Source organism: Orbicella franksi, chromosome 3 (genome assembly GCF_964199315.1).
Source record: "Orbicella franksi chromosome 3, jaOrbFran1.1, whole genome shotgun sequence".
NCBI lineage: Eukaryota > Metazoa > Cnidaria > Anthozoa > Scleractinia > Merulinidae > Orbicella > Orbicella franksi.
The window spans coordinates 11807576-11818895 of NC_138147.1; the positions used below are offsets into that span (position 1 = coordinate 11807576).

The 11320-nt window shown below is 39.4% G+C and overlaps 1 protein-coding gene and 1 pseudogene across 4 annotated transcripts in view; one reads left to right on the forward strand and one right to left on the reverse strand.

Annotated features, from left to right (window-relative positions):
* LOC145481258 (sacsin-like) overlaps positions 1-4869 on the forward strand; it is a 35760-nt pseudogene extending 30891 nt beyond the window's left edge. Inside the window, exon 8 of the transcript XR_014048608.1 lies at positions 349-4869. The product of XR_014048608.1 is annotated as a sacsin-like (transcript). The remainder of the gene's footprint in view (positions 1-348) is intronic.
* A 15-nt stretch (positions 4870-4884) lies between these two features.
* Positions 4885-11309, reverse strand: LOC145481261 (protein C3orf33-like). Of its 3 annotated transcripts, XM_081459710.1 has the most exons (6): positions 11181-11268; positions 10243-10385; positions 9327-9386; positions 8499-8661; positions 7750-7916; positions 4885-6839 (listed from the first exon to the last, which is right to left on the reverse strand). In XM_081459710.1, exons 2-6 carry the CDS (start codon positions 10276-10278, stop codon positions 6540-6542), a joined length of 726 nt encoding a protein of 241 aa, XP_081315836.1. In that variant the 5' UTR covers positions 10279-10385; positions 11181-11268; the 3' UTR covers positions 4885-6539. The 3 variants fall into 3 exon arrangements, with proteins under 3 accessions (XP_081315836.1, XP_081315834.1, XP_081315835.1); XM_081459708.1 differs by lacking the exon at positions 10243-10385 and having other exon boundaries at positions 11181-11309; XM_081459709.1 differs by lacking the exon at positions 11181-11268 and having other exon boundaries at positions 10243-11172.
* Positions 11310-11320: the final 11 nt, after the last annotated feature.

Genomic DNA, 11320 nt, shown 5'->3' on the forward strand with positions numbered 1-11320 from the left:
GCCCATTACCTCGTGTTAGAATTGACGATTGGAAAGAAAACGGTTTAAATGTCATTGAATGCCTGAGAGACAGAATACCATTTGAGTACCAAGAGTCCTGGCTCGATGGTTTACTGGCGTTAAGCCTCAGAGAATGTTTACTTAAAAACATTTTCGCTCTCAGTAAAATTGTCTAAAGTGCGAGATTGAAATCAACACCATAATAACAGGCCATAGCATATACATATCAATTTATTTCAGTGGGTGGAAGTTGTCAATGATTAGGCTATTCATTTTTGGAGGGATTGCGGGCTGGTGAAGCGTGTTGTCTTAGATAAAATAGCTGGAGTGGTATTTTGTATCATTTAGGCCGCGGAGAAGGCACTCAAGGCAGCTCAATATGCAGATGATGCTTTCAAGACCCGTGCGCATAGTCTGATACAGATTGCTTCACGTTTGGACGACTCAGAGTTAACCAGCTTGGCAAGTCAACTGGAGAGTAGCGTGGTAGACTCGACACGTATGCGCTATCCCGACCGAGTCTATTACCCTCAGATACCCAACGATGTCTACACGAACGATACAGCCCAAAAGGTTCTAGAGCTGGCGTCGACAGTCCTAGAGAGAGTCGGCGACAAACTCTCAAAATTGTAATCGTTGATCAGGTCTTAAGACGTACCCGAAGTAGCGGCATTGTATCATTTAACATAAATTTTGTGTGTGAATTAGTAGCTCTGCACCAGAGATTCCGGGAGGGAATATTTGGTCGATGCGTGACCTTTTCGCATTCGAAGAACTGTGTATTCTGGTACAGTACTGTGCAGGTTCAGCTAGGAGTAATAGGGAGCTTAAGCAACGGCGACGACGACGCCGAGGACAACGCCTGGTAAAAAATGAATTCATATTTTACAAGCGAAATTCGCGAATGTCTAGATCTGTTCAGTACGCCAATGGCACTAAAAACTTGCTTAGGTTAAATATGCAACGACGGCGTATAGTTCCAAATGGCAATGCGAAAAACTAGCCGTCGTCGTCCACGTTTCGTAGACGACGCAGAACTTGATCATTTCACGTTGTTGTTTTGCAGAGGACGGCAAAGAAATGTACAAAAATTTATAACGCACGTGCACAGCTATTGTTTTGCTCATTAAACCTTTTGTTTAGTGACGTTCTCGTTGCCGTCGTCGTCGTGGTTTGCTTAAGCTCCCTATTAATATTACAAAGCGACGACATGAAGCGATTTTACAAATTGTTTTACTTTCGTTTTCCCTCTTTTTAGATCGCTTTAGCTTTTTATCGAACGAACGTAATAGTTAGTGTTTTGAACGAATTAGTACTTTTGAAGAAATGCACCTGGCAGTTGCTTTTGATGATAATTCAGGTACTTTGAAATCCAGAGAATATGTTATTGCTTTCACAGTCGTCTTTTAGAATAGATGGCAAAGTTGTCGATCAAAATTGGAACTGGCCGTTTCAGAAAATTCTGAAAGGGTTTGCTTTCACTGGTGAAAACACACAATTCTTTCCTCTTATGTTTATGTAACAGAGAGAATGACCCTTCAACTGAGGAAAACTGAAGTAGGATGGCCCTTCCAAATGTTGCGTTAATGAGTACTTCCTGCGCTGGAGTTTAGTTTGTATATTACTGTAAGCAGTTTACAAGAAGCATTTAGTGGTTTTACTGCAGATGTCTTCTACCTTTCAAACCCAATAGTTTTTTCCCATACAAAATCCTTATTTCCCGTTGTTACAAAGTTGCGAGCTTGGACCACCTGTGGGGAACAGTAGAGGTGTCAACAAATACGAAGGGCAGGCAAGAGGGTGGGGGAGTTGAGAGGGTCAGAGTTCCCTGTACTATGCCACCCTTCCCCAGAATTCTGCCACGACTGCCAAATTTGGGGCACAAATGTGAAGGCTGTTGATTTCGCTATGACATCAAGTGGCGACGCATAAATAACAATGATAAACTGACCAGTTGGGAATTATTGCTTTGTTTCAGTTCAAACAAACAAATGTGGGTTAGTTTTTGTCCCGTTTGAGCCTCTTCCTTTTTCATTGGGTTTTCACTGGCCATGAAAGCTTTTGGACTATATAATGTGATTTATAAATTGTTTCAGTATTCTTTAGCAACACTTACAACTAAACGTCTGTTCTCATTCTTAGTGCCACGGCGTGGAAGCGAATAGGCCATATAATCCACAATTGCAGTTTTAAATATCTGCTATCTGCTCTCAGACGGCCTACTATTATAACTAACCGAGCAGAGAACAGAAAATCTCAACTATGCGATTTCTGTCCGATTTTTTCCGTTTTCCATCGCAGTTAGCTTCTTTCAAAATGAAAACCTTATCTTGTAGTAACAAAGACTGCATTTAGTGCTTCTTTACTCACATTTCAAGTTTAGGGTTGTAGTAAGCAGAAACTAAAGTACAAAAGTAAGCTTATTAGTTACAATGTGAAGCTAACTATCTTATGTTTCGTAGCTTTTCTAATAGCTTTTTACAGCAAATATTAATGCCATATCCATAGTTAGTAACCCTACAAAAGCGAACTTAGTATTGCAGAGAGAGCGAGTGCTACATGCATACAGTGCAAAGTGGTTCTTATACACTTTTTATTGTTGTTATTTGTAGGTTTAAGCTTTTAGTAGTTGTTCGAGATCTTTCGTTTCGTCTGAGTAGATGTATAGTTTCAATAAAACCCACATCAATAATAAATCAGTGTATGTAGTTTGAGACAGGCTACCTCAGGTTCCTTTATTGGCGTTTCTACGAGCTTTCCTTACCTCGTTTGTCAGCCAATCATCGTCCACTTTTGAATGGAAGTGATCAGCTACAGTGTAGCCTACATTCTTAATAATCTATAACACGCCATGAAATCAGGAGTCACGAAATTGCATTTTGATGAAGGGCGCCAGTATCAAGGCTCGGTTTTCAATATTGGTAGTCCCACATTGTCTTTAAATTCTCAGCTATTATCTGTAAAGAGACAAACGTCTTGTTACCGCAGTAGACTGTTTTGATCGTGAGCCACCGATTTCTGAGTGTTAGCTGTACGTCTCGTGATTAATAAAGTTGTTCTTCAGTCTGGATACGTCTCCCCTTGCACTGAATGTTTAAGGCTTCATGAAAGTGCAGGACCCACCGAAGGACCCATGATAGCCATCTGTGCTCAATAGACTACAGATAGAACATTTTACCTGGATCCTCATTAACAGTCTCTGTTTTTGGCCGTTTCTATACTAAAAACGCATTATCCGTCTGGACGAACTTGGGCAAACATTTGTAGTTCTACCGGTTATGCGTCTTCAGTATAAAGACGGGCACAAGACGTACCATGCGTCTAGTCGAACTATCTCTTGTAGTGCGTCGTTCAAGACGAATTTCGAAGTATAGTTCGTCTAGACGCAGAATACGTCTTGAGCTCGTCTCTATACTGAAGACGCATAACCAGACGAACTACAAATGTTTGCCCAAGTTCGTCCAGACGGATAATGCGTCTTTAGTATAAAAACGGCGAGGACGCATTATCCTTCTGGACGGATTATGCGTCCTCTAGTATAAAAACCGCCATTGCTTCTATTTTTTGCGGGGTGGTGGGGGCGTGGGCGAGGTGGGAGATGGGATTGCATAATTTTTGTATGCTGCTGTCCGTACAAACGAAAAGAAAAAACGTCAACACCCTTTGTCATTCCTCCAAAATGTAATGAAGATTTCAAAAACAATAAGGTCAGGAAATTTCAGCTGAGTTAGTAGAAATGCAGTAAAACAAAACGATGATGAGTTCTTGAGTGGGGTTGTGTTAGTTTGCTATTGTTTCGTTAGCAAGTTTTGAAAACAGATTAAAATAAATCATGCATGGAGTGATGAAAATATGGTGACTTGTTACAGGACAAAAAAAAACTTATTCACAAACAACTCATACTTCCTCGATTCGCTATGGCCAAAGGCTAATGCTAAAATGATCCCTCTTGATGTTGTGTCCGGTGGTTTTAACATGGTCAGCAATGGCTTATGTCTGGTCATTTTTAGCAAGGGCCTTGAAATGTTCTGTTTTCCTGTCATGGAGTCTTCGCTTTGTTTTGCCGAGGTAAAAGTCATTGCAGTCCCAGGAACCGGCTTTCAAAATAACTTTAGATTCTTGAGAGCGGTTTAACCGGTACTTGTATGGAAAGAAAGATTTGATGTGGCGGGTGTTAGAAAAAATTATCTTCAGGTTTACGAAAGAGTAGAAATGGTATACACAAGATTTCAGGTCATTCCTCACATTTGCATTGCGCATCCTTACTGCGCATAATTTATGGCGTCATTAGCGCGCGCTTGTGCACGCGCATATTGAAAACATGACGGATTTGCCTTGATATTGAGTTCTGCCAGTTGAAAATGGCTCTAGCTCACCAACGAGCATGGGCACCCCAATTTTTTTTTCAGTCGTTGTAATCAACTAATCATAAGCTTTGCGTGAGAAAAGGCTGATCTGATTTCTATTGCTGAAAATTGAATAAATACGAAAAATAGCAGATACACTGTGGTCTTTTCTATTTTGCTGTCGGTAACCACGTCAAGAAATTTGGTTCAAATTTTTAATCAAGGATTTAGCTTTCTGTCTGAATCAAACTTAAACGTTTATTTGCGTCCGACACAATGTATTGGCTGTAGTTTAATGCGTGTTCTTATGAGTCTGGGTTTACAAAGATGTTACAATTACTGGGAATGCGTTCTTATAATAAGCATTAAATAATGCCAAAATGGGGCATTTTCAATGCCTCACTGCTCCTTAATGAGCATGGGCACCCCCCTTTTTTATTTCAAAATTGAAGTTATCATATGACAAATATTCAGTGGACAAAGTTTGAACAAAAATCTATTGTCACTTCTATTTCAGAGGAATTACCTTAAGGCATTTAGAGATTTGGTTTCTGTGTAAACCCAAGTAAGGTAACAGGATAATATCTTTCTTAGGAACTGTAGAGACAGGGCTGTTGGGCTTGTTTCTGTTCAAAACATCGTTAATGTTGTAAGTAATTATACCTTGAGGGTAACCATTTTGAAGAGTTTTCAAAGATCATTGAGAGCAGATTGGAGCAAAGATGGCGTGGAGCAAATTCGGTAGCAACGATAAGTGAACGTACGAATGAGATTAATTTTGTACTTGCGTGATTTGAACGAATCCCATTTGGTGTAGAGACCGGTGTATGTCTTCGTCCCGTAAATGGATGTCATGAAGGTGTTGTTTGGCCAACGTTTATCGTTTATCAGAAATTTTCGGAAAATGTTCTGAAACGTTCATGTGGCCCTCGGACAATTTTTGGAGAATCTTCGGAAAGTGGTCGGAAAACTTCGGAAAATTATCAGAATGTTTATATAACAAAGAAAATAATACATGGTTGCTTGTAGATATGGAATATCTCTCGTGTTCAACTTTATATCTCACTCATTCGCTGCACTCACTCGTGAGATATCAAGTTGAACACTCGAAGAGACATTCCATATTTACGCGGGCCCATGTATTACACTCTATATATAGCGAACAGGACTCCATGTTCTTATGATATACAGGGAGCAATCCCGAATGGGGCTAAATGGAACCCCAATCAGGAAGCCAAACACAGGAGGTATAGGAGGACATAGGAGCCCAGTGGGGGGAACTGCCATATAAAAAGGAAGGGGCTGCTTGTCGGAAATTTGGAAAAGAACCCCTAAGAGGTACCATTTCTAGAACAGCACATCATCTCTCATCATATTTGTTTTCAGCTCAATACCCTAACAGGTACCACGGCAGCTCCTGATGTACACCTTTTGAGGCTGAACACCCTAAGAGGCAGCAAAACTGCATATTTAACCCCAAAAAGGTGAAACAGGCATCTTTGTCCTTTCTATAAAGGAGTTCCCCCTCCCCCCTGGGACAGGAGTTGGTTCATCTTGCACCCTTGTGAAGCTAGCAGTATAAGTTGTGTTGTTGTTCTTACATTTAAAGTGCCCTTCATCACCCAGGAGAATAAATGACTGACATAATGTTAAAGCAGCCCAACAAAATGCTAATTGGTAATCTGTGATAAGCTAACAGTCCATCCACAGAAAATAGTTGTAATTGTGCTGTGGAAAACTTGGTTGACCTGAGTGCAAAGTGATAGTATTCCAAACAATATGACTCGAGAACCTCTTTTGCAATTTATTTTACTTTTACTTAAAAATGTTTGGGAGATAAGTTAATTTCTTCAGGATTTTTTTGCAGGGCGATGGGGTTAATTTTATGTATTTGATTATGCTTAAAAGAATTGCAAAATCTTTTTGTTGATTCACTTGATGAATTTCACTAAAAAATGCCTTTCAACAGTTTTATTGAGATCTAGTTGTGATAGCAAACACAAACTTTTGAACTGTCTTCTTTGAGTTTCTGAAGGAATATAACCTCAAAGCAAATAGCTTGCAAATATACTCCCTCTTAATGTTAACAATTTCAAGGGTTAAAATCTTTCATTGAGCTCTGGCACAGTGAGTTCCTTTGAATGCTCAACATTCAAATAGGCTATGGTATCACAAAATATAATTTATTGTCCTTCACTTGTCAACTTTTCCTGACTTTCTTGAAAATATGCTTCCAACAGAGAGATTTTGCACAACACTAAGTACTCCCTTCATCTTGGAAAAAGGAAGCAACACCTTATTTTGTAACCTCTCCAACAGTGATGGTCTTATCCAAATACCAACACCTTTCTTCTCAGCTTGCAATTCTGCCTTTAGAAGTCTCCTCTGTAGTTTGTGATAAAGTGGATTGTTTGTCAGAGTAGACACATGACATGTGACTGCCACACCCTGGTGTACCATTTCTTCATTTACAGATGCTGATGAAAACCAACCCTAAAAAGTTAAAGTACACAAAGAATTTCATATTGACTACACAAAAAAATATTATTTACAGTTACTTTTGTAACAGCATTTGTAGAAATAGTTGAAGACAACTTGCTTTCGAACAACTGACTTACCAGTTAAACAACGTAACAGTAGGCCAGTTTTGTTATATTAAAATTCTACCTTGACTCCAAAGCTTCAGGGAATAAAATAAAACAAGTCACATGGTGGATAAGGGATGAATAATTACTACAATTTCTTTTATTTGATTCCCCTTAGCCTTGGAGCCAATTTTAATATATCCAAATTGGCCTATTTCAATGGCTAGACACTAATGAGTGATATTTGCCTCTTGCTCAGTTCCCTACTTTACAGGCTACATGCCCCGGGTAGGTGGGGGAGGGGGAGGGGGGAGAGAGAGGTACTCCCTTAAATGGACCATACAGGTAGTATGTACAGCCCTAAAGGGTATGATTTTGCAGCCATTTTGGTCATAAATAGGTATCGATTTTGACCATTTTGGTCATAAATTGGGTATGGTTTTTGTACTCTAGTCTTGATATGAGTATGTTTTTAAGGAGAAGCTACTTTTCCATCATTCTCGAAAAGAACAGCGACAAAAGCCCTTCATAAATTATCTTTATGGCAATTTCACATTGCTCTGAACTAGGGAACTAATTATAAGGCAGGTCTGAAACAAGGCTTTGATTTAAGGGTCAGGTTATAGGGTTTCAAATTTTTGGTCAGGTCATAAATAGGGTAATCACAGATTTGGGTCATAAATAGGGTAAGGGTTTTGGGAAGCAAGCCACACACCCCCAACCAATTTTTCTGGGAGTATCCCCCTGGGCTACATGTCACAAATAAGTATTTCCACAACTGCAATCTGACCATTTTATTTGTTGTTTTAATATAATACCTTTTTCTTGTACACCATGCAGTCCAACATACTTTCCTTGGTGATTTGTAAGGGAGTCATTTTCACTTCTGTTGATAGCACATTGTCTGAAAGCCACTTGTACCCTCCCTCTCTGAATTCTATTCCAACCAGGCTAACATCAAGAAGGCTTGATTGTGCTGGTGCATCTGAAGAAAAATATTCATAACACAAAGGAGTAAGTCTAAAAAGAAAATAACCCTTCTGAACAAAACTGGCCCTATCCGTAAAGTTGAACAAAGTCTTGGTGGATGTTAATAAACTCAGTATCCTTGATAGATCTCTTTTCAGGAGGATTGGTGACCTAATAATTAATGTGCTCAACTCTGGTTCAATAGGTCCAGGTTCAAGCCCTGGCTGGGGACATTGTGTTGTGTTCTTGGGCAAGACACTTTACTCTCACAGTGCCTCTCTCCATCCAGGTGAATATCTAGGTACAAGCAAATTAAATGCTGGGAGTAACCCTGTGATGGACTAGCATTCCATTCGGAGGAGAGTGGAAATTCTCCCACTCATTTCATGAGAATGAAACCAGAGAGAAGCATCAGGCTGATTGGCCACTGCAGACTTTGCCAGCCTACTTTGCAAAAAGCCACTGACATCAGAGTTTAAATAAACTAACTTTAAATTATTATGAATTTAAAGCAATTTTTTTAAAATTCAAGGTTTATTCTGTGGTGCACACTTCCAATCATGGTATGCCTCTAGAGCAATTTAAACAAATACTGTACCTGAGTCTGATGTAGAATATGGCTTCTTGAAGCTTCTCAGCAGTGGAATGTGATAAACACCAAGGGTGTTACCCTGCCTTATTTCCCTGATTTGGCCACGAAAGGAAATGTTCTTGGCAACAAATTCTGCTGGGACTTCAGACACTGCTCTGAACTGTCTGAACTAAATGGTAGAGCAGTCAACCTTGAGCAAATTACTCCACATCCCCAAGAATGGGGGGGGGGGGGGGGGGAACTCTCCATGTTGCAAAAACTTTTTTAGTGGTAGAGGCACCTTAATTTTTCATAAATTTAAGATGGCTCTGAATCTCTTTGACAAATTGTGAACACAACACAATGACTCCTGACTGGTCAGCTAACAGGTAAGCTTAACTCTATCTGGGAGGGAGGGAGTACTTCCAATGATAGTAACTATATGGGTAGGCTCCACCCATAAGGGCAGGGGTTTCACGAGTTTAAGTAGACAAAAGGGTCTACAGGGAAAACTGTCTGTTAGGAATTTAAACGGACCTCTAGATCTCAAAATTATATCTCCAACAGAGACACAAAATGGGCAATTCATCTATTAGCACTTTGGAGGGGTTACTCAAGTGAAAGTTTAGGAAAGGGATGTAGGGTGTCTACTGTAGCTATGTGAAAGGAGTAATTTACATTTCATATGAATGGTGTATGAAAGGGTTTACTTATAAGAGTTTGAAAAATGGGGCACTGGAGTAACTTTTCCAGGAAGTTATATGACATGCTAAACATCAGCCAGGTTACCGCATCTGCAAAAATATGAATCAATGTATACAACAAACCAGAGCTTGCACAATGTGAAAAGCTTACCACATAAGTTCTCCGCAAGATAAGTACAATTCCTGCTCCAGCCAAAATCCAGGATACATTCTGCAGAAAAAATATGATATTATAAAGTCGTTTAATAGTTTATAAAATTAATCAGATCAAAATATCATTACTATAATGGAAATATACATGGCATGGTATACATTGAAAATGGCAAAGAGGATCCTGTTCCTCAAATAAATACATTTTAAGCAGATCTGTGCATGTTGGAAGAGATGAAGAGTGCTGATATTTGCTGGGAGAATGCCACAGGAGTAGCCCAAGACATGGCAATCTGGTGGAACCTCGTTGAGGTCTCATTATGCCATTATGGTATAGCGGAGTTGAATCCCTCCATGCCTCTCTGGAAATTCCAGTTTAGCCTTGTACTTTTATTAATAAGTTAATTTGTTGTCCTTTGAGACAACTCATTCCCACAGAAATATTCTTAGAATTTCCAATGACCTTCCATGGAGTGGGCAAAGATGTGTTCTCAGAAACCTCATGCACAATGGCAAGATACAGTCAAACCTGTATATAAACGGCCCTGTATATAGCGGTCACCCTGTGTATAACGGTCACCGAACAACTTCCCAAAAATCGTCCCTTATATTTACTTTTAAGTTGACCTGCATATAGCGGTCACCTGTATATAATGTACGCGGTCACCCATTAGACTTCCTGAATCCACAATTTCATTATCTTTTACCTGTATATAATGGTCACGAAATTGGGTTACAATTAACAAATAATGACAAGCTTTATTCATAAGCTCGTTAAATGGCAGCCACCAAGGCAGGGGTCTCACAAAAATACAAATATTAGTACTAAACACAACTACTAATACATGTCATCACCTACGTCCGACACATGCTTGTGGCAGATAACATTAATAGTAACTGTAACAACATAACCGTACCACACTGTTTTCACTTTCATCATTAAGTTCCCTCATTGTTACACTGTACTGTACTTATCTCTCTTGAATTGAAATATAAAATGAGTGGTTTTCCACTTGTAAACGTTGTTCATTAGCTTTCAGTGGACTTTGACTGCACCTCCCTAAAAGTATACCACGGACATTTTATGGGCCTTTTTTATCGTGTTTATTGTGTTGCTGTTACTTGTTATATTATTGTCAATAAAATGTAAATTGAGTGATTATTTGCACACAAAAATGCTATTTACTGACTTCCAGGGAAGTTTAAGGAAACCTGTGTACAGTGGTCACCCTGTATATAACGGTCACCTGGCCATTTCCCAAGGGTGACCATTATATACAGGCTTGACTGTATGCAAAAAAGTATGTGGCAAAATTTCCTCCTATTTCTTCTGGTTCTCATCACCTTAGGAATCCAATGAACTCTACCTTATACCTGCCAACTTTTGTCAAGTCACAGGCATGAAAAAGATCTTTATCTTACAATTGCCAAGATTTTCAAAGAAGACCAGCCATATCCTTGGTTGTGTCCTGGTGTACCGGTACACATCGTACTCCTTTCTTTACGAACCTTTGTTTAGCTGTTGAACATTGTTGGGTCTTTTGTATCGGTTCTTGTGAACCGGTACACAAGGACAGAATCATATCCCCCTTCCTTGAGATTTCCCACCCCCTTTTATTCCAGGGTTTGGGGAGCTAGGTGGGGAGGTTTCCCACCTCCCTTTCCCCCCTCATTCAACTCCCAATTTTTGTTGGTCTCTATGGTTACAATACATGTAAATGCAGTAAACAGTCAATTACAACTATAAACAAGGCAGAAAGACTAAAACAAAACAACAATTAATAACATCATCATAATATCATGATTTGACAGAACCTAAAGGCACAGAATAAAATCTTTTCTTCTTAATTCTTACCCTGAATAATCTCAGATTGTTGTCCACAAAATTTGTAAATCTTGTCAGTATATCACTGTTGCCATCTTTCTCTTCGTCTACCATTCCTTTCATGTTATTTCTGAATCCGCCATGTTATCTTCTTCCGAGTTCTCCCGACA

Excerpts from the sequence above, each read along its gene's own strand:
- LOC145481261 (XM_081459708.1), bottom strand. The coding sequence starts at position 11,273 with ATGAAAGGAATGGTAGACGAAGAGAAAGATGGCAACAGTGATATACTG. Across the intron at positions 9,387-11,180 it reads ACAATCTGAGATTATTCAGG|AATGTATCCTGGATTTTGGC; the intron begins GTAAGAATTAAG and ends TTTTTTCTGCAG. Across the intron at positions 6,840-7,749 it reads GCATGGTGTACAAGAAAAAG|GGTTGGTTTTCATCAGCATC; the intron begins GTATTATATTAA and ends TTAACTTTTTAG.